General features: G+C 40.1%; 1 protein-coding gene across 2 annotated transcripts in view; it reads left to right on the top strand.

The window, feature by feature from the left end:
• The window catches only part of SWAP70 (switching B cell complex subunit SWAP70), a 32,772-nt gene that overhangs the window by 1,097 nt on the left and 10,434 nt on the right, over positions 1–21,241 (top strand). For both annotated transcript variants that reach the window (XM_082193827.1, XM_082193826.1), the window contains exons 2-7: positions 6,898–7,038; positions 9,919–10,092; positions 10,638–10,865; positions 14,881–15,027; positions 16,590–16,698; positions 19,516–19,697. In XM_082193827.1, coding sequence (XP_082049953.1) covers positions 6,898–7,038; positions 9,919–10,092; positions 10,638–10,865; positions 14,881–15,027; positions 16,590–16,698; positions 19,516–19,697 — 981 coding nt within the window. The remainder of the gene's footprint in view (positions 1–6,897; positions 7,039–9,918; positions 10,093–10,637; positions 10,866–14,880; positions 15,028–16,589; positions 16,699–19,515; positions 19,698–21,241) is intronic.

The following is a 21,241-nucleotide window of genomic DNA, read 5'->3' as shown; positions in this document are numbered from 1 at the left end:
TAAACTGCTTGGGTGCCCAAGATGAGAGTTTTCATGCCCATCAAAGAAGGACCTCCAGGAGGGCTGAGTTGGTGTCTTGAAAGCAAGCAGATGTGGTGAGACTCAAAAGCTGTTTGGCCCACTTAATAAAAGGCTCACCGTCCATAAAACAATTCTATTACTCAGACCAGTCGGTTTTAAAGCTACTAGATAGTGTTGATCAACTAATATGTTCTATGACAAATCTTGAAAGGGAAGTAAATGGTTGGGTGTTTTTTTTTTTGTCAAGTGTCTTAATAAAGATGTCATTAAGTCAGAGCTGCTCTTTTGTTTGGCTGCCCTGTATCTTAGCCAATTCAAAGGATGGGTTAACTTGACTAGTATAACATTTACACCTGATGCATTACATTTTCTGTGAGCCATGCCAGTCAGGGCCATTTGACACAAGCCTACTGGTGTGTTGACTGTCTGTCATAGTAGGTTCAGTGGAACTGTGCGGTGTTGTGTGACTAGCTTTGCCATGCGTCATCTCACAGATCGTTCACCATGCTGCAGTCATGGGTACAATCTGTTCGAACCTAGGCAGTACCAATAACCCATTTAAAGTAGTGGAACTAGAGTAACTGTTTTAGAAGTGGCTGCAGATAAATTTATTAGGCACATCTAAAAAGTATTATTGGATTATGGTCCAAATCACTTCAGTACCAGATGTATGGTTTGATTGTTTCAATTAATCCCTTGGGTGGTTAGATGGGGTGAGAAGGCTTGCTTTAGGTGGCAGAATTTGGCATACTGCTAAAGGACAGAAAATTTAAGCAGTGTAGCTAATTATCATACTTGAGAAGGGCTGTAGCTGTGAGACAGCATCTGTGGTGCATGCAGAAGGTCCCAGATTCAATCCTGCTTATCTTCAGCTAGGACTGAGAAGACTTCCAGTCTGAAATCATGGAGAACCACTGCTGCCACTCGCTGTAGACAAAACTGAGCTGAATGGGCTAGTGGTTTGGCACTGTGTAATACAGCTTTCTATTTTTGTGCCTATATTTACCACCTTGTAAAAGTCTGTTTGTCTTTTCTGCTTCAGATACCAAAATGTCTTCCTCTAGAATATTCTCTAATATTGCTTGTTGTTGTCTGCTTCCTAATTCATTTATTTCCAGTGGTACAACTGGACTCGGGTTTCTGGAACAGTTTAGGAAGAAACAGTTTTACCAAGTCTGAGAGTTTACTCGTCTAGCTAAGTATTACTTACTATGACCAGCAGCAGCTCTCCAGAGTATCAGACAGATGACTTCTTCACCACCTTTTACCTGATTCTTCTAACTGGAGATGGCAGGGGTTGAACCCAGGGCCTTCTGCATACAAACAAAGCATGTGTTCTGCCATTGAACAATCGTTCTTTCTCCCCTGTAGCCTGCTGTTCCAAACACTGAAGTTGGGTAGCAGGCTGCTCTGAAGCAAAGGCAAACTATTTGAGGGAAGTTGCTTGGGAAGGGAACCTTTTCCATTAAAAAATTATTAGATGAGTAGTTATGTCAGGCTAAAGATCCAACGTGAACAGCTCTTGGTCTGAAGCATAAATTTGCACCCTAGAATCCTGTTGTCTCTTGAAATATTAATGAATATTAATGAACGATAATTGGCGATTATTATTGTACATATTTCTGTGCTTTGTAGATGTACAGCACGTAGTCCAGGCTATCCCAGGCCACAATTGGGGCTGCCAGGCACAATTGTAATGGAGCTGATTAATATGTACTGTTTTGCTATCACAGTTCTTCCATTTTTGTGTTTCATAGCTAACAAACGTGATTTCATCCTTTGCACCATAAGAATGCCTCAAATACTGCTCCCTCCCACTTCTTCTTGTGGCCAACACTTTTCTTTCTACCCCAGTAGGCCACAACATTCAGGCACCCAAATAAAAGAACTGGCTTCGTTCCAGCTCTGTGTGGAGCCTGCCAATATTGGGGAGGCAGAGATTCTATACTGCTCTCTTATTCAAGTACAAAGAGGAGAAGTAGTGAAGAGGGTCTGTTCTTTTTCTTGCCACATACTCCGAGGAGTGTTCTCCACAGAACTCTCACACAGTTTGTGGAACTTTGATCTATGAATTTGGGCACACTCCATCAGACACTTTTGGCCCTAAATTCCTCTGGTTAAGCCAGCTCTGAAAAATGTTTTGAATAGGGCTCTACACCTGTGGGATGCTTCAGACAGTAGGTCATTGTGCTGATTACTGGGCCAGCTGTAGTCTGTGCTGCTGATGGCCAAACTGAACCCTGTCAATAGCTCAGAGCAGTCTTTCTAGCTGTACAATGAAACTGAGGGGACTTGGTATGCTGTGGAGCTGTGAGAGCAAACATGATTATTTCTGAACTCTTATCTACATTTGTAAGGGAAAACAGAACCCCACCAGCTCTTCCTGTGTGTGGTATTTTGATTTACTTGTGTGGTGTTTGGTCCTGTTCTGTGCAACTGTTCTTGGGCAGAATAGTGCCAACATTTGAAACATTTTGCATTGAAAAAAACATTTGGAACATTTTGCGTAATGTCTGGAGTTGCAGATCCTCAACCCGGTCAAAAAACTCATGTACTTAGATTGCATATGCTGAAATTGTTGCCTTGGAATTAGGAAGTGGCTTTGGACATTGTGGTGTAGATAGACTGACCAAGAGAAGGACAAATACCTTGCTCTTCTTGTTCCTTGTACTTCTCTGTAATGTCCCAAACAGAATGTTTATATCTTGCCACCCACCCAGCCCCACTGCCTAAACAGTGAGAGATGCAAGCTGTCACTGCATCAGATGCATGCTCACCTTAGTGCAAGGGGAGACATGATGTGTTGTATTTTGGGCATTATGGAGAAGTGTAGGGAACAGAAAGTATTTGTGTTTTCTGTTCTTTCCTCATACTTGTAACATTCAGAGCAACTCTGAATAGCCTCTAGCTAGTACAATGGGGTACTGGTATATCCAATGTCTGTGTGAAGCTATAGTGTAAATTTTCTCCTGCTTTTCATGTTGACAGTCCTTGAGGAAAAAATCCTGCCATTTAAGCAAGGAGTTGGAGAATTAAGATGCTTCTCAGATAAGGTTGTCTGCATCACACCAGCTCTTGCACTGCTTTATGATGAAGTCACATTATGTAGGGTTGATGGAGCCTACAATTAAAATATATTTATTTAATTGTCCTTCTAGAATGCTGTTATAAGTTTTGTTCAATTACTGTTTTTGCATTTTCAGACATCAGCATAGTAAAATCACAGCATCTCTCTTCTGGATGGAATTATAGATTGCTTACTATAGTCTTCATGGGTACCCTGTTGGTTTTTCATCCCAGCGCTATTACACCTTATTAATGTTTCTCTAATTTTAAGGTTGAATCCTGACTTGCTGACAAGAATCATGCAGTTCATTCAAAGAGAATAATTATTAGACTCAGTGAGACACAAGGAAGGAGGAAGTTCCGCTAGTAGAAAGTTGATTACATTTGGCAAGAAGCTTATTAAGTTATATTAAGGAAATAACACGTCTTGCAGTGCTCCTTGGCATTGTGGAACTTGGTATTATTGTACTTTATATGTCACTTGGAATGAACGAAACACCTAGAAATAAAATGTAATGGGCAGGATTGAACTAAGGAGTCCTATCAGTGGAATGTCTGCACAAGGACTTCTGCTTGTGCAATGGGTTTCCCCCCTCTCCTCATGTGCTCCCCCAAATTGGTTCTGGGGTGGTTGGGAGCACCCCCCAGAACATTGTGTGGAGAGAGGAGAGGGGGGGAATAACTCTGTCTGGCAAGCTGAAATTCCTCTCCATGAATTGAAAGAAAATAATAATAATAATAATAATAATAATAATAATAATAATTATTATTATTATTATTATTATTATTATTATTATTATTATTATTATTATTTATTTATACCCCACCCATCTGGCTGGGCCTTCCCAGCCACTCTGGGCGGCTTCCAACAGAACATTAAAATACAATGACCTATTAAACATTAAAAGCTTCCCTAAACAGGGCTGCTTTTCTAAAACACACCCTTATGCATATGATGTCACCCAAGAAGTCTGGCTATATATGTGGTCTGGTTAATGAGGATTTGCACTGCTGGATTCCGAAGCTGGTTCACATTATTACTTTTTAAAACTCCATCTCCAAAAGTAAATCTACTATGGTGGCAGTAATCTGGCCACTGTCATGAGTATATGTGAGGAGAAAGACAATGAAAAAAGGACTTGTATGAGCTCTGCCGTTGCACCTTGTTTGGTGGTATCTCAGAGTGCTTCTCAGACTTGTACACTGCCATGCTAAGCTTGCTGCCCTTGCTGTTGTAGGTAAGGATGAAAGAAACCTCAGAAAAAGTTAGCAGGTTAGTTGGGCATGGAGGCTGAGGTGCACACTGGGAACCTATTCAGTAGTTAATAGATAATGTTTGGATAGGGAACATCTTGGCTGATGGCCTAAGTTTTTAACATGAAGGTTGAGCCTTTAGGGCAGATTGTGAAATTTAACTGTAAGAGCTCTTTATGTGGAAAGTTACTTAGCAACCATGTGAACCCTAGAAAAATAATTATTGGCAAAAAAATTCTTCCCTTTTGAGAGAGGCTGAACTTCCTAATATCCCAATTAAGCTTTTTATTTAAAAACAGTTTAATATAAATGCATACATAAACAGGAAATACACCTATGCAAATAAATTTATGTCATGTGTCTGTTACATTTGTATTATACTACAAGAAGGAAGAACAATATCTGCTTCACTGCGAAGTCCAAAAAGGTTCTCTTCCTGTATCTCTTCTGTTGGTATAGTCAATAAAGTCCCACCAGGTTCTAATAGAAGTATCTTGTTTACCTTGGTTCCCTTAATATTTTCATTTTGCTTGCAAGTTTTTCCAGAAGTCCTCCTTGCAGACCCTTTTGATACCAAGATTCCAATGTATTATTCCAGCATCTGACAAAAGCCCTTGCTGCAATTATTTGGTTTGTTTTTTTAAACAAACAAACAAACAAGTGGCTTACTAGTTTCTTATTTATGTTATTAGCATCTTGCTCCAAAAGCTGCTTTTTAAGCAGCAGATTATAGCTCAGCTAAGTTAATTATATTGGTATCCCCTCCCCTCCCCATTTATATCCCAACTTTCTTCTGTCATGGAACCCAAGGTGGTAGCACTCACTCATCCAAGGTACTGACCAGACTTGCTTACCTTCAGCAGGTTAGTGGCCTTGTATTCTTTCAGACCATACCCTGCAGACAGAGGTTTAGAGCATGGGTCAGCAAACTAAGGCTGGGGCCGGATCTGGCCCAATTGCCTTCTGGATCCGGCACGTGGACAGTCTGGGAATCGCCGCGTGGATCGGTGTGGATCTGATTCTGATTGTTTGGGCTGTGCAATTCCCCCCCCACACACACACACACTGCGGCAGGGACTCCTGCCTCCTGGCTTGTCCCTGCCCTGTGGAGGAAGGGGTCTGGTGCTAGCAGCAGCAGCGTAATCACTCGAGCGGCTGCCATTTAAAGCAGTCCCTCTCTGGAGCCCTTTTGTGTGCTGCTCATCATCTCCGCTGCCACTGCCGCCAGCCCTTGCCTCTTGCAAGACACAGGAGCTGTGGTTGGCTGAGCGCCCCTCTCAAGCAGCTGCCATTTAAAGCAGCCCCTCTCTGCAGCACTTTTGCGCACCGCTCATCGTCCTGCCGCCACCCGGCCCCCCACAAGGTCTGAGGGACAGTGGACCGGCCCCCTGCTGAAAATTTTTGCCGACCCCTGGTTTAGAGTATCTTTCTTGCTATGCTAATTTATTGCAAACTCCACCTGTGGTCTGAAGTAGCATGCTTACCACCTTATTCATAGTCCCATCAGGTGTCTGACCTTGCACACAGCAGATGTGGAAATCCACATGACAGTCACCAGACAGCAGGTGTGGGCTTGCATGACTGAAAGTTTCATTATTTATTTTAAAAAAAGAAATTTATACAGAGAGTTGGGTGAAGGCTTATTGTGGAGCCGTCCCTCGCATGTGGTCGATTTCAGTGTTTAATATCTTTTTTCATGAGGAAGCATTCCAGCATGTGACCCTTCAGCTGCAGTCTGAAGTGCTTCAGTTGAGACACAGGCTCATTACCATATCTCTGCTGCTTTGTGAGAATTAGGCCAAAGTGGGGTGGGGAGAGCAGAACTTGGAAACAACACCTCTTTGAACAGAGGAGGATTTAGGGGAGCGTGACTGGTTTGGGCACACTGGGCATGCAGCCTTGGTGGTGCCTGGGGAGGGGGCGTCACAACTGATGTAGAATGGAAGGTGAGAGACAGGGGGTGCCAAATTTTGCTGGGATTTGAAACCCCAAGGTCTGCCACTGCTCTGAAACTGATAATCACCTGGACGTTTCAGCTTAGAGGAGGAAATGCATCCATAATAAATACAAGGAAGTTCATTGCCAACTAATCAGTAGTACAGCAGGTCTGTATAACCTGTGATATTGTGAAGTGGACTACTGGGGATTTTGTGAGTTTGAAGGATGCAAACAAATATAATCCCACCTGCTTCTAAATCAGCATGCTCTGCATTTTCTTTTATTTAATCTTAGAGAGGTCAAGTATATTTGTGTGTGATCCTATTAAGAATGGGCTGAGTGGTGTGTTTTTTTTTTGGGGGGGGGAGGATTAAAGTATGTTGCCAATAACCCAGGAATGGAGTGGAGAACCCAAACTTGGCTTTCTATTTTTTCTTTTCTTAAGTTAAAACATGGCTGCTTCCTTAGTTTTTTAGCATTGTAGATGGAAGATGATGTATTTAATACTGCCAGTTCTGCAACTGAAAACATATTCTATCATCAAATTGACTGATGTGTATGGTTTTGCTGTATATTGTTGCATTCTCATTGATTTTCTCACTTGGGTTTTTTTTTTAGGTCCTTTCTCACAACTTGTGTACGTTGCTGAATGTCCCACATGACCCAGTAGCCTTAGAAGAGCACTTTAGGGATGATGATGAAGGCCCTGTTTCAAATCAGGGTTATATGCCTTATTTAAACAGATTCATCTTGGAAAAGGTATGTGCCTCCAGTTTTGTGTATATATACTGTCATGAATTTCGTCACTCTCCCCAATTTCAAATAATCATTGCTACAGATCAGTAAAAAGAATGAACGTGCAAAAAAAAGACACAGCTCTTCTCCAGAATCTTGAATACAATTCAGAAAAGAAAAAGTAACAAAAACTGTGAAAAGAGAGTGTGTGTTAGATGTGGAATCCAGGTACACATCTGCTAATTTCTGCCATGTGTGAAGCAACTCTTAAATCCAACTGCTGTACAGGTAAATTTATTGATAGGCTAAAACAGAGTCCCAGACATGCTATAAGCATCTTGTAAGCATGAACATGTCTGGTGTTGTAGCTTACCAATATTGATTTGACTTTTTCTTTTTAAATGAGAGTGAAAAGATTTTTTTGAAACCTTCTACAAAACCTGTTCCCCCTCTCCCCTCAAAAATTAGTGTTGGAAAGTCTGGAGAATAGAGACAGACTTGCAAATAAATTAGGTACGGTTTAATGACACTGAACTAAAGGCAATGTTCTTGAGTGGAGGAAACCCAAGGAAGGCCAACTTTCTGGTTGGTAACTGCAGTTATGTTTGACTGCAGTGAGAACATTTAGAAGTCTGTTTCATTTCATTTTAATGGTTCTGTTTCACTGATTTCTGGATTTTCTGAAAGGCAGTGATGGCTTGCTCAGTGTCTTGATTGACATCAGCTTCTTGTTTAGCTATCAAGATACAGAGGAAACTGTAATATTGTTTCCTTCCTCTTCCTTCCCCCTCCCACACTGTCAGCTATGCAGCTCTCAAGTGGGCATCATGCAGAATGCTGAATTACACCCCCCCTCCACCCAAGAGAGCTGGTGATTTACAGGATCAGGAGATGGGCTTGTTTAGTCCAGTATTTACTGTGACGGGCAGGTGTCTTTCCCAACCTTGCAGCCAAAAATCCTTAAATGCACACACTCACCACCATTTGATACCAGAGACAGAACCTTTAAACTTCTGTGTGTCATAGAACGATAGTCAACTCCCCACCTCTGATCTGGGACAAAAGTTTTTACCAGCCCTGCTTCCATAGTCCCTTATAACCAGAGATGATAAGAGTGAACCTTGGACCTTTGAGATGCAAGGCTTGCATTCTACCACTTAACTTCACCTCTTCCTGGTAATTGGCACACAGCCTGTTTCTGAACACAAGTTGCACTTATTTGAAAACATTTTGTTGTTGTTGTTTAATTGTCACTCCAGTGGTTTTAGGATTAATCACCTTTGGGCATTGCATCTTTATGGTTTTGACATGTTTGGTAGATATGGGTAGCATTCTCAGCCGATGAACACTGGCATTTTGTATAAAAAGGGCCAAGTAACATTTTAGTAGGTCTTCTATACTTCCCCGCCTCCTCCCGATTCTTTTGGTAGAAAATTGGAAACTGTGACTGGCTGTATTCAGTATATTGTTCTGTTGTTTTTCCCCCCAACTGGTGCCCATTCATAGATTACTCCAGATATCACTTTCCTGTGAGAAGTAATGGCTATCTGTGCAAGAAAAAAAAAACAATGAGCTCTTGGCTCCACAGGAAATCTGTTATTCTGCTGTACATATCCCGTGTAAATCTTATTGACCACACCGGTCAAGCTCTCAGAACACTTCCTCTTGTGGTCCTGATTGCAAATGAATTATTTCTCTAGCTCATTGTGGAGACTGAGTTGCCCTTTAACAAAGTCTACATTGTTGAACCAAGGGAGCGTGGACAAATGCCCAGGCAAAAAGAAGCAAAGAGCAGCCGACATTCCTTTTACTAGAGTAAGGATTTTGAATAGCTGAAACCCCTAATTAACAATAAGCTGTGCTAAATCAAAAGATGTCATGTCCCGAAGGCTCATGGTTTTAGCTATCTACTCTTTGAAGACTGAACTGCAGGCTATTCCGCTTGGCAGTTCAGGCTGGGTTGGGGAGCATAAGGAGAGCAACATCCGTGATTTCCATGCTGCTGCCGTGTCAACAGTTTTGCACAGTTGCCCTTAAAACCCATGTTTTAAGAGATATTTTCTTGTAGCCAGAACTAGCAAAGCCATTCTCTGCCCAGTTTGTACAGCTGGCTCAGCTTCACCCTGTCCTGTTTTAGAGACAGGCTGGTAATGAGCTCACTATGTGCACAAGTTTGGATTCTCCAACCTGTAGCTTATTAAGGACAAGCAGCAGAATAAAAGTGGAATAGAGAGACCACTGCAAAGTCTGTCACTCAAGTGTTTCCCCATAGGTCCCAATTAAAGCTAGTCCTATGGGCTAGAAGACCTTGGGAAGTCCAAACTTAATAGCCTCTGATCATGAACAACAAAACGTTCTCTTCTTTATGGGCTGAAATTTTAGCATTAATAAAAGATTGTTTATAAATTTATAACCATATTTGCAAAAATATGGAATTAATGAAGACATTCACACAGAACATTCATAGGGGAATCATAGCTATAACATTACACTATACACAAAGTCAGAACAGTCAGAACTCATATGTCACGTGTTTAATGTTACAAAGCAACTAGGCTTAGATAGTAAAAGCTGCCTGTTAAAAAAACACACAAATTGGCAAGACACTGAGTTGCCCCTAGATTATGAGGCCCTGGGCTGCAGCCTGCTCAGCCTGTATGTAAATCCAGCATTGCTTACCCTGCACAACTGTTACTTGTCCTGAGCAAGTAGAGGAGATGTGATATATATTTCTTTGGGCAGAGCATTCTCTGTGGTGGTGCGACTGCTATGGGACATTTGTTTTGTTTTAGCTTTAGGTCTCTCTTGTGAACTTTTTCTCTTTCTGCAGGTGTTAGGGCATCTTGCTGCTGTTATTCCTCACTGGGTATCTTTAAATCATTAACACTGCTTTGATTCTACTAGGTTCAAGGAAACTTTGACAAAATCGAATTCAATAAAATGTGTTGGACGCTGTGTGCCAGAAAAAATCTTGCAAGAAATACCTTGCTCCTTTCTGATGATGATGCTTTTAAAGTGTGGGTCATCTTCAATTTCCTATCTGAGGACAAATATCCACTAGTCATTGTACCAGAAGAGGTAGGAAATGGTTATTTCAAGTATTTGAATGTTCTTTGTCCAGCTATGCCTAAACTGGCTGTTTTTCTGCCTTTGCTGTTTCATTGAAGTAGTTGTAGAAATAATCTTTATGAGCAACATTGTCTTGGCAGTAAAATTAGAACATAATAGTACACACACACACTTCCTTTCCCAAACTCTTCTGGCTTTTTCTGATGGGCTGTTGATCACAACAACAGGTTTTCTAAAAAGAAAGAGACCAGCATTTTCTATAATGTTCCATATTTGCAACTCTCTTTAGGTGTGTTCAGGAATACAGCAGTTTGTTACCTTGGACAACAGCTGCACCTTAGGATTGCTTTCGTGCTCTTTTGTTCCAAAAGTGTATAGCATTCATCTCCTTCATTTTTGCACACTCTGAAATGTAGAGCAGGAACCTTTTGGTGATATGGATACACTGTGCTGAGTTGACAAAGCTGACAGCAACGGTGTAGGAAGAGTCACTGATCTTTTTTGTTTTCGTATTGATGGTTTGTTCAGAATCTGTGTTGTCTTTTTTTGTACAGATTGAATACTTGCTTAAGAAGCTGACAGAAGTCATGGGATTAGGCTGGCATCAAGAACAGTTTGAACATTACAAGATCAGCCTCGATACCAGCTGGGAAGGTCTTTCAGCTTGGGAATTGATTGAACTGATTGGAAGTGGTCGATTTAGCAAAGGGATGGATAGGCAAACGGTATCTATGGCAATTAATGAAGTCTTCAACGAACTTATATTAGATGTATTGAAACAGGTGAGATCTTCATGCAAGTGCTGACCATGTTGATATACATAATTTATACAGATAAATATGTGCATTTTTCACTAAATCACAAAATTTTGCACCAAGGTTGTCAAATTTTACATTATGATAAGACAGATTTTGCAATCTGTATAAAAATAATTTAGATGTTTCTATTTTGCATGGTCCATATAGTTAAAGCTATAGCCAACTTTAACCATAAAGTTAAAGCCAGTAGTGATGTATGGAAGTGAGAGCTGGACCATAAAGAAGGCTGATCGCTGAAGGATTGATGCTTTTGAATTATGGTGCTGAAGGAGACTCTTGAGAGTCCCAAGGACTGCAAGAAGATCAAACCTATCCATTCTTAAGGAAATCAGTCCTGTGTGCTCACTGGAAGGACAGATCCTGAAGCTGAGGCTCCAATACTTTGGCCACCTCATGAGAAGAGAAGACTCTCTAGAAAAGACCCTGATGTTGGGAAAGATTGAGGGCACAAGGAGAAGGGGACGACAGAGGACGAGATGGTTGGACAGTGTTCTCGAAGCTACCAGCATGAGTTTGACCAAACTGCAGGAGACAGTGGAAGACGGGAGTGCCTGGCTTGCTCTGGTCCATGGGGTCCTGAAGAGTCGGACACGACTAAATGACTAAACAACAACAACAATTTTGCATAACTTTATTCTGCTTCTGCTGGTCATCAAAGGGACTAAATCAGTGAAAATCCTCCACTGTCTCTCTTACAGCTTCTGAGAATTAATCAGGATGTCAAATCACATTTTTGTGGCTTTGAGATACAGAAGCTTACTACTACTACTACTTTTTGTTTTAATGGAAGTTAAGATTCTCAGTATCTTGGATTATCTGCCAAGTATGAATTTCTGTTTTCCTTTGGTGTAATCAGAGAATGCACCATGGTATTTCTAATATCCATGCATTGTAACACAATGTTTCTAAACAGAGCTTGAGAATAAGAATGCAACTCATTTAGGTACTTATATTATCCCTTATATCACAATCCAGTGATTTGGATGATGGGAGACTTGCTAATAGTTAACATGTGTGATTACCATATTTTCATCTTTGTGTAATATATTCAACATATCTTTAATATTTGGGATGCTAAGAACTACAGAGAAGTGTTGCAGAATTTCTTCAGGCTTGTCGTCTTGAACATGAATTCTAAAGAAAAGTGTAGTACTTTTTAAAGCCTTCTGCTGCTTGGTTGTGGTGCCTCAAGTTTGAATATGACTTGAAACATGCAGCCATGTGGGGAGATAAAGAGGAAGCAAGAACCTTCTCAGAGGTGCAGGTGCAGGAGAGTGGGGGGTGGGGGGAGCTGGCTTGAACAAAACACCACTAGGGTGTTAAGTTTAGTGAAAGGAAGTGTTTTTAAGATTTACAGGAACCTAGGTTCAGATGTCCATGCTTGGCACAGGTCAAACAGCCAACTTTTTCTCTTGTTTTGAGCAAAAAGGATTTGAGCCTTCCATGTGAATGTACCTATTTAAGTCTTTATGCCAGCATGGACAACTTTGCCCTAGGATTGTTGGCTTCAGCTGCATTTCCCTTATTTAATAAAGTCAAAGGGACCAGATAACAACATTGGACTACACTGATGGGTTGTCATTCTCCCTCTCCTCCCCCCCTCTTTCTATGCAACCCATCTTCCCCATCAGTATAATTGTACAGCAACCCTGGGCTACTTTGAAAGGCTGTTTGGTTGATATGCTGCTGCCATGTCACAGCTACATTAAAATCCTGGATTTTCTCTGTTGTTTTCTCTGGGAAACAATCTCTACTAAGGTAGACCAGGGTGGGGTGGAGCAAGTTTAAAAACGAACCAGGAAGTCCATTCAAAATAAGCTAAGCAGTCATTCTTTCATCACCTGAATCTACAGGGGGGGAAACTAGAGTAGCACATGTTCCAAGCAAGATCTCCCCACAAACTTATTCAAAATAAACCAGGAAGTCCATTCTCTTGGGTTTGTATGATTCTAGATTCCCCTCTAGCACTTGCCAATCATAGATATGACTCGCTGCCCTTACATAATATATCTTGTCAATGTAGTCTATAAAGTCAGCAGATTATATGATTGCATAAATAATGGAATTGCTCTGTTCTTTAAACTTGCATTTCTCTCTCTTTCTGTGTGCTACCATTTTGAATTTCTTTGCCCAAAGTGGATAAATCCAACAGGTAGGTGTCCCTGCTTTCTAAATGTACAGTAGAGCTATTTTGACAACTGTATTCATAGTTAGGACCCAAATGTGGTAAGGGCAAAATAAATATAAACAAATAAAATAAATGTCCTGTAAGTAAAGGAGGAGAAAATATATTCTCCTCTGCTGAGCTTTTGTCACAGTTGTAAGCTTGGAAATGAGATGTGGAGCAGTTAAGTAAGTACCTTTGGATTGCTAATGAAGTCTTGGGGGCCTCAACCACATGTGCTTTTATATACTTACTGAGTGCATTCACATACATGCATGTTGAACTGAGCCCGTGCTAGATGGTGCACATCTGTGGGAGACAGAACGGTTTGTGTGAAGTGTGATGTTTGCATGATGCAAGGTGAAATACTGTGGTGGCTCAGATGTGGTGTCAAACCATACAAACTTAAGAAGGGCCCTCCTAAATTTGGCCAAAGGCTCATCTTAATCCAGCTTCCTGTTCTCACAAGATGCCCAAGGGAAGCCCACAAGCAGAACCTGAATGCAAGGGGGTTCGCCTATCTTGCAGTTCCCAGCAACTTGTATTTAGAGGCATACAACCTCTAACAGTAGAGTTAGAATATAGCCATTACTTAAAATGCCATCACAGTATTAGGCCCATTTTTATTGTTTTAAATACCATATTATGTGACTGATACATTGTGTTATTGATTGATTGATTGAGACCATTTGTGTAGAAAAGCAGTCTGTAAATATTGCAAATTAAATAAACAAATTTTGGCTAGTAGCCACTGATGGCTTTGTCCTTTGTGGTTTGCCATTTCCCGAAGAAGCAGTTAGGAGTCTTGGATGCTCACACTTCGTCTGAACAAACCAACCACGGTTTGCACTTGCAATACAGATTATGATCCGACAGCACAGTTTGGCCTTGGTTTGCAGGTCATGCACAAACCATAGTTTACTCTTTCACATCTATTGCTTATTTCAAACTAGGTTTGGAAGCCAGGAAATATTCCACTTTTGCAGTTCTTGATTTCCACATTGCCTATATTAATACCCTCTTCAAAAAATATCTGAATTAATCAGTTGGCATGGAGTTGCTGAAAATGTGTGGAGGGTATTATTGTACAGATTGTATAAGTTTCCTGCTAGTGTGTTGTTTGAGATAATTTAATGTTTGCTAACTACCGTATTTTTCTGTGTAAGACGCCCTCATTTATAAGATGACTTCTATTTTTTTGAACCCCAAATTAATAAATCAATATTTTAAACCTCACCAACACCCACCATCGGCCAAAGCTGTAGAGCTTTTTGGGGGGAGATTGCCTGGATAGTGGTGGCAATACTGTTGACATTTGCTCTATAAATTGTAAATGGTATGTGTATATTATAGCTGAAGGAAATGTAGCTGTACATATGTATAGTCTTTTCAGAGACTGATGTAGTGAAGTAATGACCTGGATGGGTCATTGAATGGAAGCTTATATGAAAACTGTACACACAGTTTTTTAAATCAATTTGATTCCTATTGGTTTTGGTATTAAGCAATGTTCCTTCAGTTATGCAGGGTGGTTGCTATTGTTCTTGGCAATTTTTAAGTTTCAGCAGGCATAGTTGAAATATTTTCTTCCTAACCAAGACAGGTTTAAAACTGAAATTAATTTTTGATGCTTTTTCATAAAATGGGTTCATAAATTTATCTTTGAACTAATAGGAAAAAAATATTTTAAAGGACCTGATCCATGTCTGTTGAAATAAAAAAAATGTATTAATTACATTTGGATTTCGCTTCAGAACTATTAAGTCAGAAATTCTAATGCTAAAATAATTTAAACAAGCCATTTCTATTTTACAGGGATATATGTGGAAGAAGGGCCACAAAAGGAAAAACTGGACAGAACGCTGGTTTGTTTTAAAACCCAGTATTATATCGTACTATGTTAGTGAAGACCTCAAAGACAAAAGAGGAGAGATCATACTGGATGGCAACTGTACTGTAGAGGTAAAAAAAATGCATACAATGTAAAAGTACACACTGGAATGCCTGCCCCCTTCCCCCCACAGAGGATAGAAGGCAATATAATTTCATCTTTTCTATGCAGGCAATTGAGAATACACCTTTCCGCAATGGCTAATTGCTGTCTGCTTTTAACTTCTTTCACATGGTTTTTACTGTATGGTTTTATGCCCTTTTTTGTATGTAAACTCATTTGATACTCTTTTATGAAATTGCGGTATATATATTTTAAACAAACAAATAAATAAATAAATTAGCTTTTTCTTTTAATAACTATCAGCATAGTGGAATATTTAACAGAATAGTCGGTTACATCCCAGTATAGAGAAACACATAAAGAGGACACAGATCTCTTGCTGGAGTGGGCTGTTCTATTAATTCCAGTGGGGGGAGGTAGACTTTTATGTGTATTGCAGATCTTCACTGCTTGGAACTGTGCTGTTTGTGTGAGGAAATGTTGGGTTAGGGTGATAGGCTTTAGGAACGAGTGCGTATGAAACCAGCAAGAACTAATGATAGTAACGTGCTCAGCCGTTTAGCATAAGTGTAAAATGCATTAATAGCTATGAATATGAATCACGAAATGGTTGTAAGCCCATTGCTGGGCAAAGAAGCTTCCTGCAGTCCTTCTGACATAGGAAAGAGAATATCAGGAGCAGGTGCCCCTGTTACGTTGCTCCAGTTTCGTTATTTTTTTTGCCATTAGCAAAGTTAATCACTTTGGTTGTAGCGAATCATAGGTGTTATCTATGAGATGAGCAAGTAGTGTTTGTTGTGCTAGCAGATGTCCCTGCAAAGGCTGCTTTGGGGGTTGGATGCGTCTTACCAAGGGCACCCAACGCATGCAGTCTTTCTTTTGGTCCCCTGCCGTACACTTAGCTCAGTGACTGTGGGGCTGTTGCAGTCTCCATGGCAGACTTCAGTTTGTCAGCGTGGGGCTGCCCAGAACAGGAAAAAATAACTGTTTTTGTAGAAATATTCTGCTTAGTGGTCATGCTTGCGCTTGTGCCTAGCCTTGGTCACTGAGAAGTTATAGCTATAGTGTGAAGATGCTCAAAGGTACAGGGCAATAGCCTACTATTCTCAAACTTTGTCAGTAGATTACCATGTTATTATTCCATGTTCCATTACAGAAAACAGGAGAAAAAAAATTCCCTAAATTTTTACTAGCAGACTGTTTTTAGACAAATGTTATTTATTTATTTATGAAGACAGGAGTGCCTGGCGTGCTCTGGTCCATGTGGTCATGAAGAGTCGGACACGACTAAACGACCAAACAACAACAATGTTATTTATTAATGCTTGTTTATACACAAGCAGGGAATGGTGTCCATATAGTTTATTATTATGAATATATATATATATATATATATATATATATATATATATATATAGCTGGTTCTTGGGTGTGCATTTTTCTCTGTTTGATTCTTCTGAGCTAACTTTTACTAGAAGATACATATTTGCAAACTTTTGTGTATGCAATGATATATTGTGTTGTTAGTGTATTGTTATTTAAAAGGAAATTATTATTTTTCTATAATTAGGCTTTGCCTGACAAAGATGGAAAGAAATGTCTCTTTCTTATAAAAAGCTTAGAGAAATGTTTTGAGATTAGTGCCTCTGATAAGAAGAAGAGGCAGGAGTGGATTCAAGGTGAGAATGACGTTTCTATGTTATTACACGCACCTTTGGGAGTTTAAGACTAGCTGGGGAAAGCAGTGAAATATGTAATATGTTTGGACTGTGTAATGAATTTAGGTATGTGAGTATACGTGGAAAAAATAATACTTTTAAAAAATCAGGAACAGCAGAAATAATCTAATTTTTTTTGCCAGGTCTGCATGTACACTACATAGCAATCTAGTTTTGTTAAATGTTTTTTATGTGTTATTTTATTTTATTTATATACTGCCCTCCATCACAAAATCTCAGGGTGGTTCAAAGAATAAAATAACAAGATAAAAATACAAATAAATAATTAAAACAAAAACAACAATAACCCACCTCCCCACAGACATATTCAAAAGGCTGTTAAAGTATAACTGTAAGGAAATTTTGAAATAAACGTAAGTAAATACAGAAAAAAATGGATATCTAGAAGAATGGAGAAAAGGAAAGGAACCATAGAAGGAGAGGAGGTAGAAGTCAACTTAATTTGTATGTTTTAAAATTTGTAACTTTATTTGTTGTAAAATCAAAAATGATAAATAATATATTAAAGGAAAAGAACAGCTAAAGGAATATTAATCAGCCAAAGGCCTGGTTGAAGAGGAATGTTTTCCTGGCACCTAAAAGTATATAATGAAACATATAATTATATTGGCATTATAAGATGAAGATGAGTGGCATTATCATTTAGACTGGCAAACTAGGATCATCCCTTCCTTCTTCACTTTGGATTAGAACCAGAGAATACACCAATCCATTATTAACCCATGATGTGTTTCACATGCCATGCATGAAACCTCACAGACATGACAACTTGACAGATTTTTTTCAGTGTCAGTCTGGAAACTTGTATGGGTCTTTGATTATCTTGTTTCAGTAATAATACTGAATTGTGAACTCAGTAAGATTAGCAGCTATAAATACTTCCACTCTCCTGATAAGAACAGCTATTATCAATAAGTTCAACACTGTTGCAATAAAAAAATGAGTCATCACTACACATTACAGAATTTAATTTATTCAGTATGAACCTGGGTTGGGCTTTTTTGCAGAAGTCACTGTAAATGGTACCTTTTAAATCTCTGTCATTTAGCAAGAACTTAATTTAATATGATAGACACTAAAAAGTACCGTGTACTAATAATTGCAGCAATCTGAATAGTGAACAATGTCTCAGTTCTGAAAATGGTACTTTTGTAATTTCCCCTTGTCTACACACTCTGCGTCTCTCACTAACCGCCCCCACCCAAAAGAAGCAACAAAGTACAGAAATAAACTAGCATTTGACTTTTGTGGTATTGAAGCTGTCACAGCTATAATTATATCAGTTGATAACTGGGCTGCTTGCTTAGCAGCAGAGTGTGCTGGTCTTTCAGTAGTACAGAAAATACAGGCTATGTTTTTAGAGTCCCAGTTTAGAAAATTATGGGCTTTAGGCACTAAAATGGAGAATGAAGTCAAGCAGTATTGGAGGACCACTACAGTTGTGTCTATATTTAATGTTAGTTTATAAGAAAACAAGCCTTAAAGTAACGAGCTGCAAACCTCCCAGACCTGTTTCTTATGATGTGTCGGTATAGGGAGAGTTGGAAGGGGTGGGTGCATAGCAGGTTTGGACATGAGAGACCTGTGTTCAAGTCTTAAGCTCAGCCAGAGATCAACTTGACTTATAATGGAGTACTCATTGCTAAATATAAGTTTATCTGTTATGCAAAGTCTTACACCCATGTGGTGCTCCTGAATTAAAACTTCTTAATGATACAAAACAAGAAGCCATATATGACAAAAGCATTAGCTCACCCCTGTTTTTGTTAACTGGCACTGTACTGTACTATAACTTCCTTAGTCCTCCTATACATATGTCTAACATAACCTAGAAACTGTGAGTGCAACTGCAGAAGAATCTTCCTTCTAAGCCTGACCACTAGTCCCATCTTTCTACCCCAGAATTATCTTCTCTGACAGGTTGGCTCTGCTGCATTTTGGACTTCCTATCCTATTCCGTTGCAAGGGCTTCCACTTGCACAAAAGGGTTTTCCTCCTCATGAACCCAATGGCTTTGGTGGGGTTAGGAGAATCCCCAGAACAATGGGGGTTGGGAGAAGTGAGACCATTTCATCTGAGAAGTTGAATTGCTTTCTGATGGAATGATAAACTTAGAAGGACATTAAATTCCTCCAGTTAACTTGAGCTTGGTCCCAATGCATTTAGTGAGAGTTTCATGGAATTAAAGATAGCTAGGTTCCATTAGGCTGCAATCCTGGGGCCTGGGAAGTATTCCCCCCCCCCCGGCTCTTCCTTGCCTACTACTGTATTTTGTGTTCTGTAACGATTGAGCCTTTACCGCCACATCTCACTGGCATCACCACAATCTGACTACCTACACAGTGGTTGGGTTTGGTGACAAAATATACTTCAGCCTCCCACACCACTCTGTGGAGAACAGGAATAAATATAAACACTGATATTCTTGGTTTGGTGGACCACAGTGTAGGGCAGAGCTTTCCAAACTTTTCATGGTGGTGACACACTTTTAAGACATGCATCATTTCTCAACGTAGTAATTCAGTTTTACTAGCAAACCGGAGGAGTGGTCACATGACACAGCTAGACACTGCACCTGACACACTGATGTGTCGCGACACACAGTTTGGAAAGCTCTGGTGCAGGTAGTTAAAGCAGCATTAAAAGTCTAGATGGCATCAGACCTAACAGCTGCAGGAAAGGAATTTGTATACTTAGAAACAATATTCTTGTTGATAAATTGATCATGTGCATTGTCTCCTCACTCAATTAAAACAGCTATTCAGACAACCGTAAATCTGTTGAGATTAAGTAGCCCTCCACCTCACAAGGAGGCACGACAGAAACGTAAAGAGCTACGCCAGAAATTGCAGGCTGAACAAGAAGAACTGGAAAGGCAGATGAAAGAGCTCCAAGTGGCAAATGAGAATAAGCAGAAGGAACTGGAGACGGTTCGAAAGGTGGGTGCAGGCTGTGGGTCACGTTCTATGTGTCTTTCCAGAATGCACTGTTAAATATTGTTACAAATTGTGCTTCTTAGCAGAATGTATGTTCCCTGATTGCAGATATTGAAACAATGTAATACAATCTCCTGGCACTATGCCCTAAAAAAAATAATCTGTCTCAAATAATCAAGCTCTGTGAATTGGCCTGTTCCCAAATCAAGCATTCAGTTCATTCAGGGAAGAAAGGGTGGTGGTGAAAATGATGCTTCTTCAGATTTCTGTTCCTGTATTACCCCAGGAAACTGAAGAGCTCAAACAATTCTTCTTGATTAGATGTTCTTTCTCTCTCTCCAAGAAACTCTCCAAGTTTTTCTCCACCACGCAAACGACGGAGCTTGTGTGTCTTGAGCAACAACCGCTCTCATTTTAAAGCTCACGCAAAACAGAAATGCTAAATAATAAAGCCCCCAAAGGTATTTTATTAAGATGGGTCTGATGTAAAAGTGCTGCAATATCATTCCAGTAATCTGAACATGGTTTACTTTGATTGTCTTCCAGTCAAGGGGAGGTAGGTTCCTGAATGGTGACAGGCACACAGTTCAACCTGAAGGGAATTTACAGATCTGGGAGAAGATAAAAGCTTCAGGTCCTTGGCATTTCCTTCCTGCTTTATTTACATATGCATGGGCATATTGTGCAGAAAATACAATAGAACTGTGCTTCAGATTAATGAAAGGATGCCCGGGCCTCACTAGCTAACTAGATCACAGTGATGTCAGAATGGTTATGGTATTTCCACAGCTGAAATGTGATATATGCATAGAGCCATATCCAGCATTCTCTGTCCACTAGCACAGCCCTTCTGCTGGCGGAGTTTAAAAGGTTGTGCTACAAAGGAATCCAATGCAACAGTTGCGTTAGTTGACGCTTGTTGTATAACATCTGATTTGTGTGTGTGCAATGTACTTGTGTTTTCCCTTGTACAACAGCTGATCCTTGTTGTGCAATCTGTTGCACAATAATGTTTGGTTATTCAGTTGTGTGTTTCCTTGCACCACAACATTTCACCACTATGTACTACTAAGTGACTTTAACTTTGTGCTACATAAGATAAAAACCCATAGTCCAAGACAGCTTGATTATTAGTATAGTCCAAGGGTAGAGAATTTGCAGTCCTCTAGATGTTGTTGGGGTACTTCATTCCTGGCCAGTAGCTGTACTGCCTAGAGCTGAGGGCAACTGCAGTCCAGAAACATCTGTAGGGCCACAGGTTTCCTAACCCTGTGTAGTCTGGAAGCAGGACATTTTGCTGTCTAAATGCACAACAGAAAAACTTTCATAATAGTGTCCTAAACTCCAGCAGGACAGAATGCAGAGGTGCAGGAGTTTCCCCTTCACATGTTAAACCAGCCTCTGATGGAAGAAGGGAGGATTTCCAGTGGCAGAAAAGAAAACTGGAACGTACTACCGGGTAGTAGCAGGGGTGCCAACTTGAATAAAATATTGTGGGGGCCCAGATAAGCCCCACCCTGCATAATCAATCACATTATGCAGTGCAC

The sequence above is a fragment of the Podarcis vaucheri genome, assembly GCF_965113315.1.
Source record: "Podarcis vaucheri genome assembly, chromosome: 1".
NCBI lineage: Eukaryota > Metazoa > Chordata > Lepidosauria > Squamata > Lacertidae > Podarcis > Podarcis vaucheri.
This window is presented reverse-complemented; position numbering and strand designations above follow the sequence as displayed.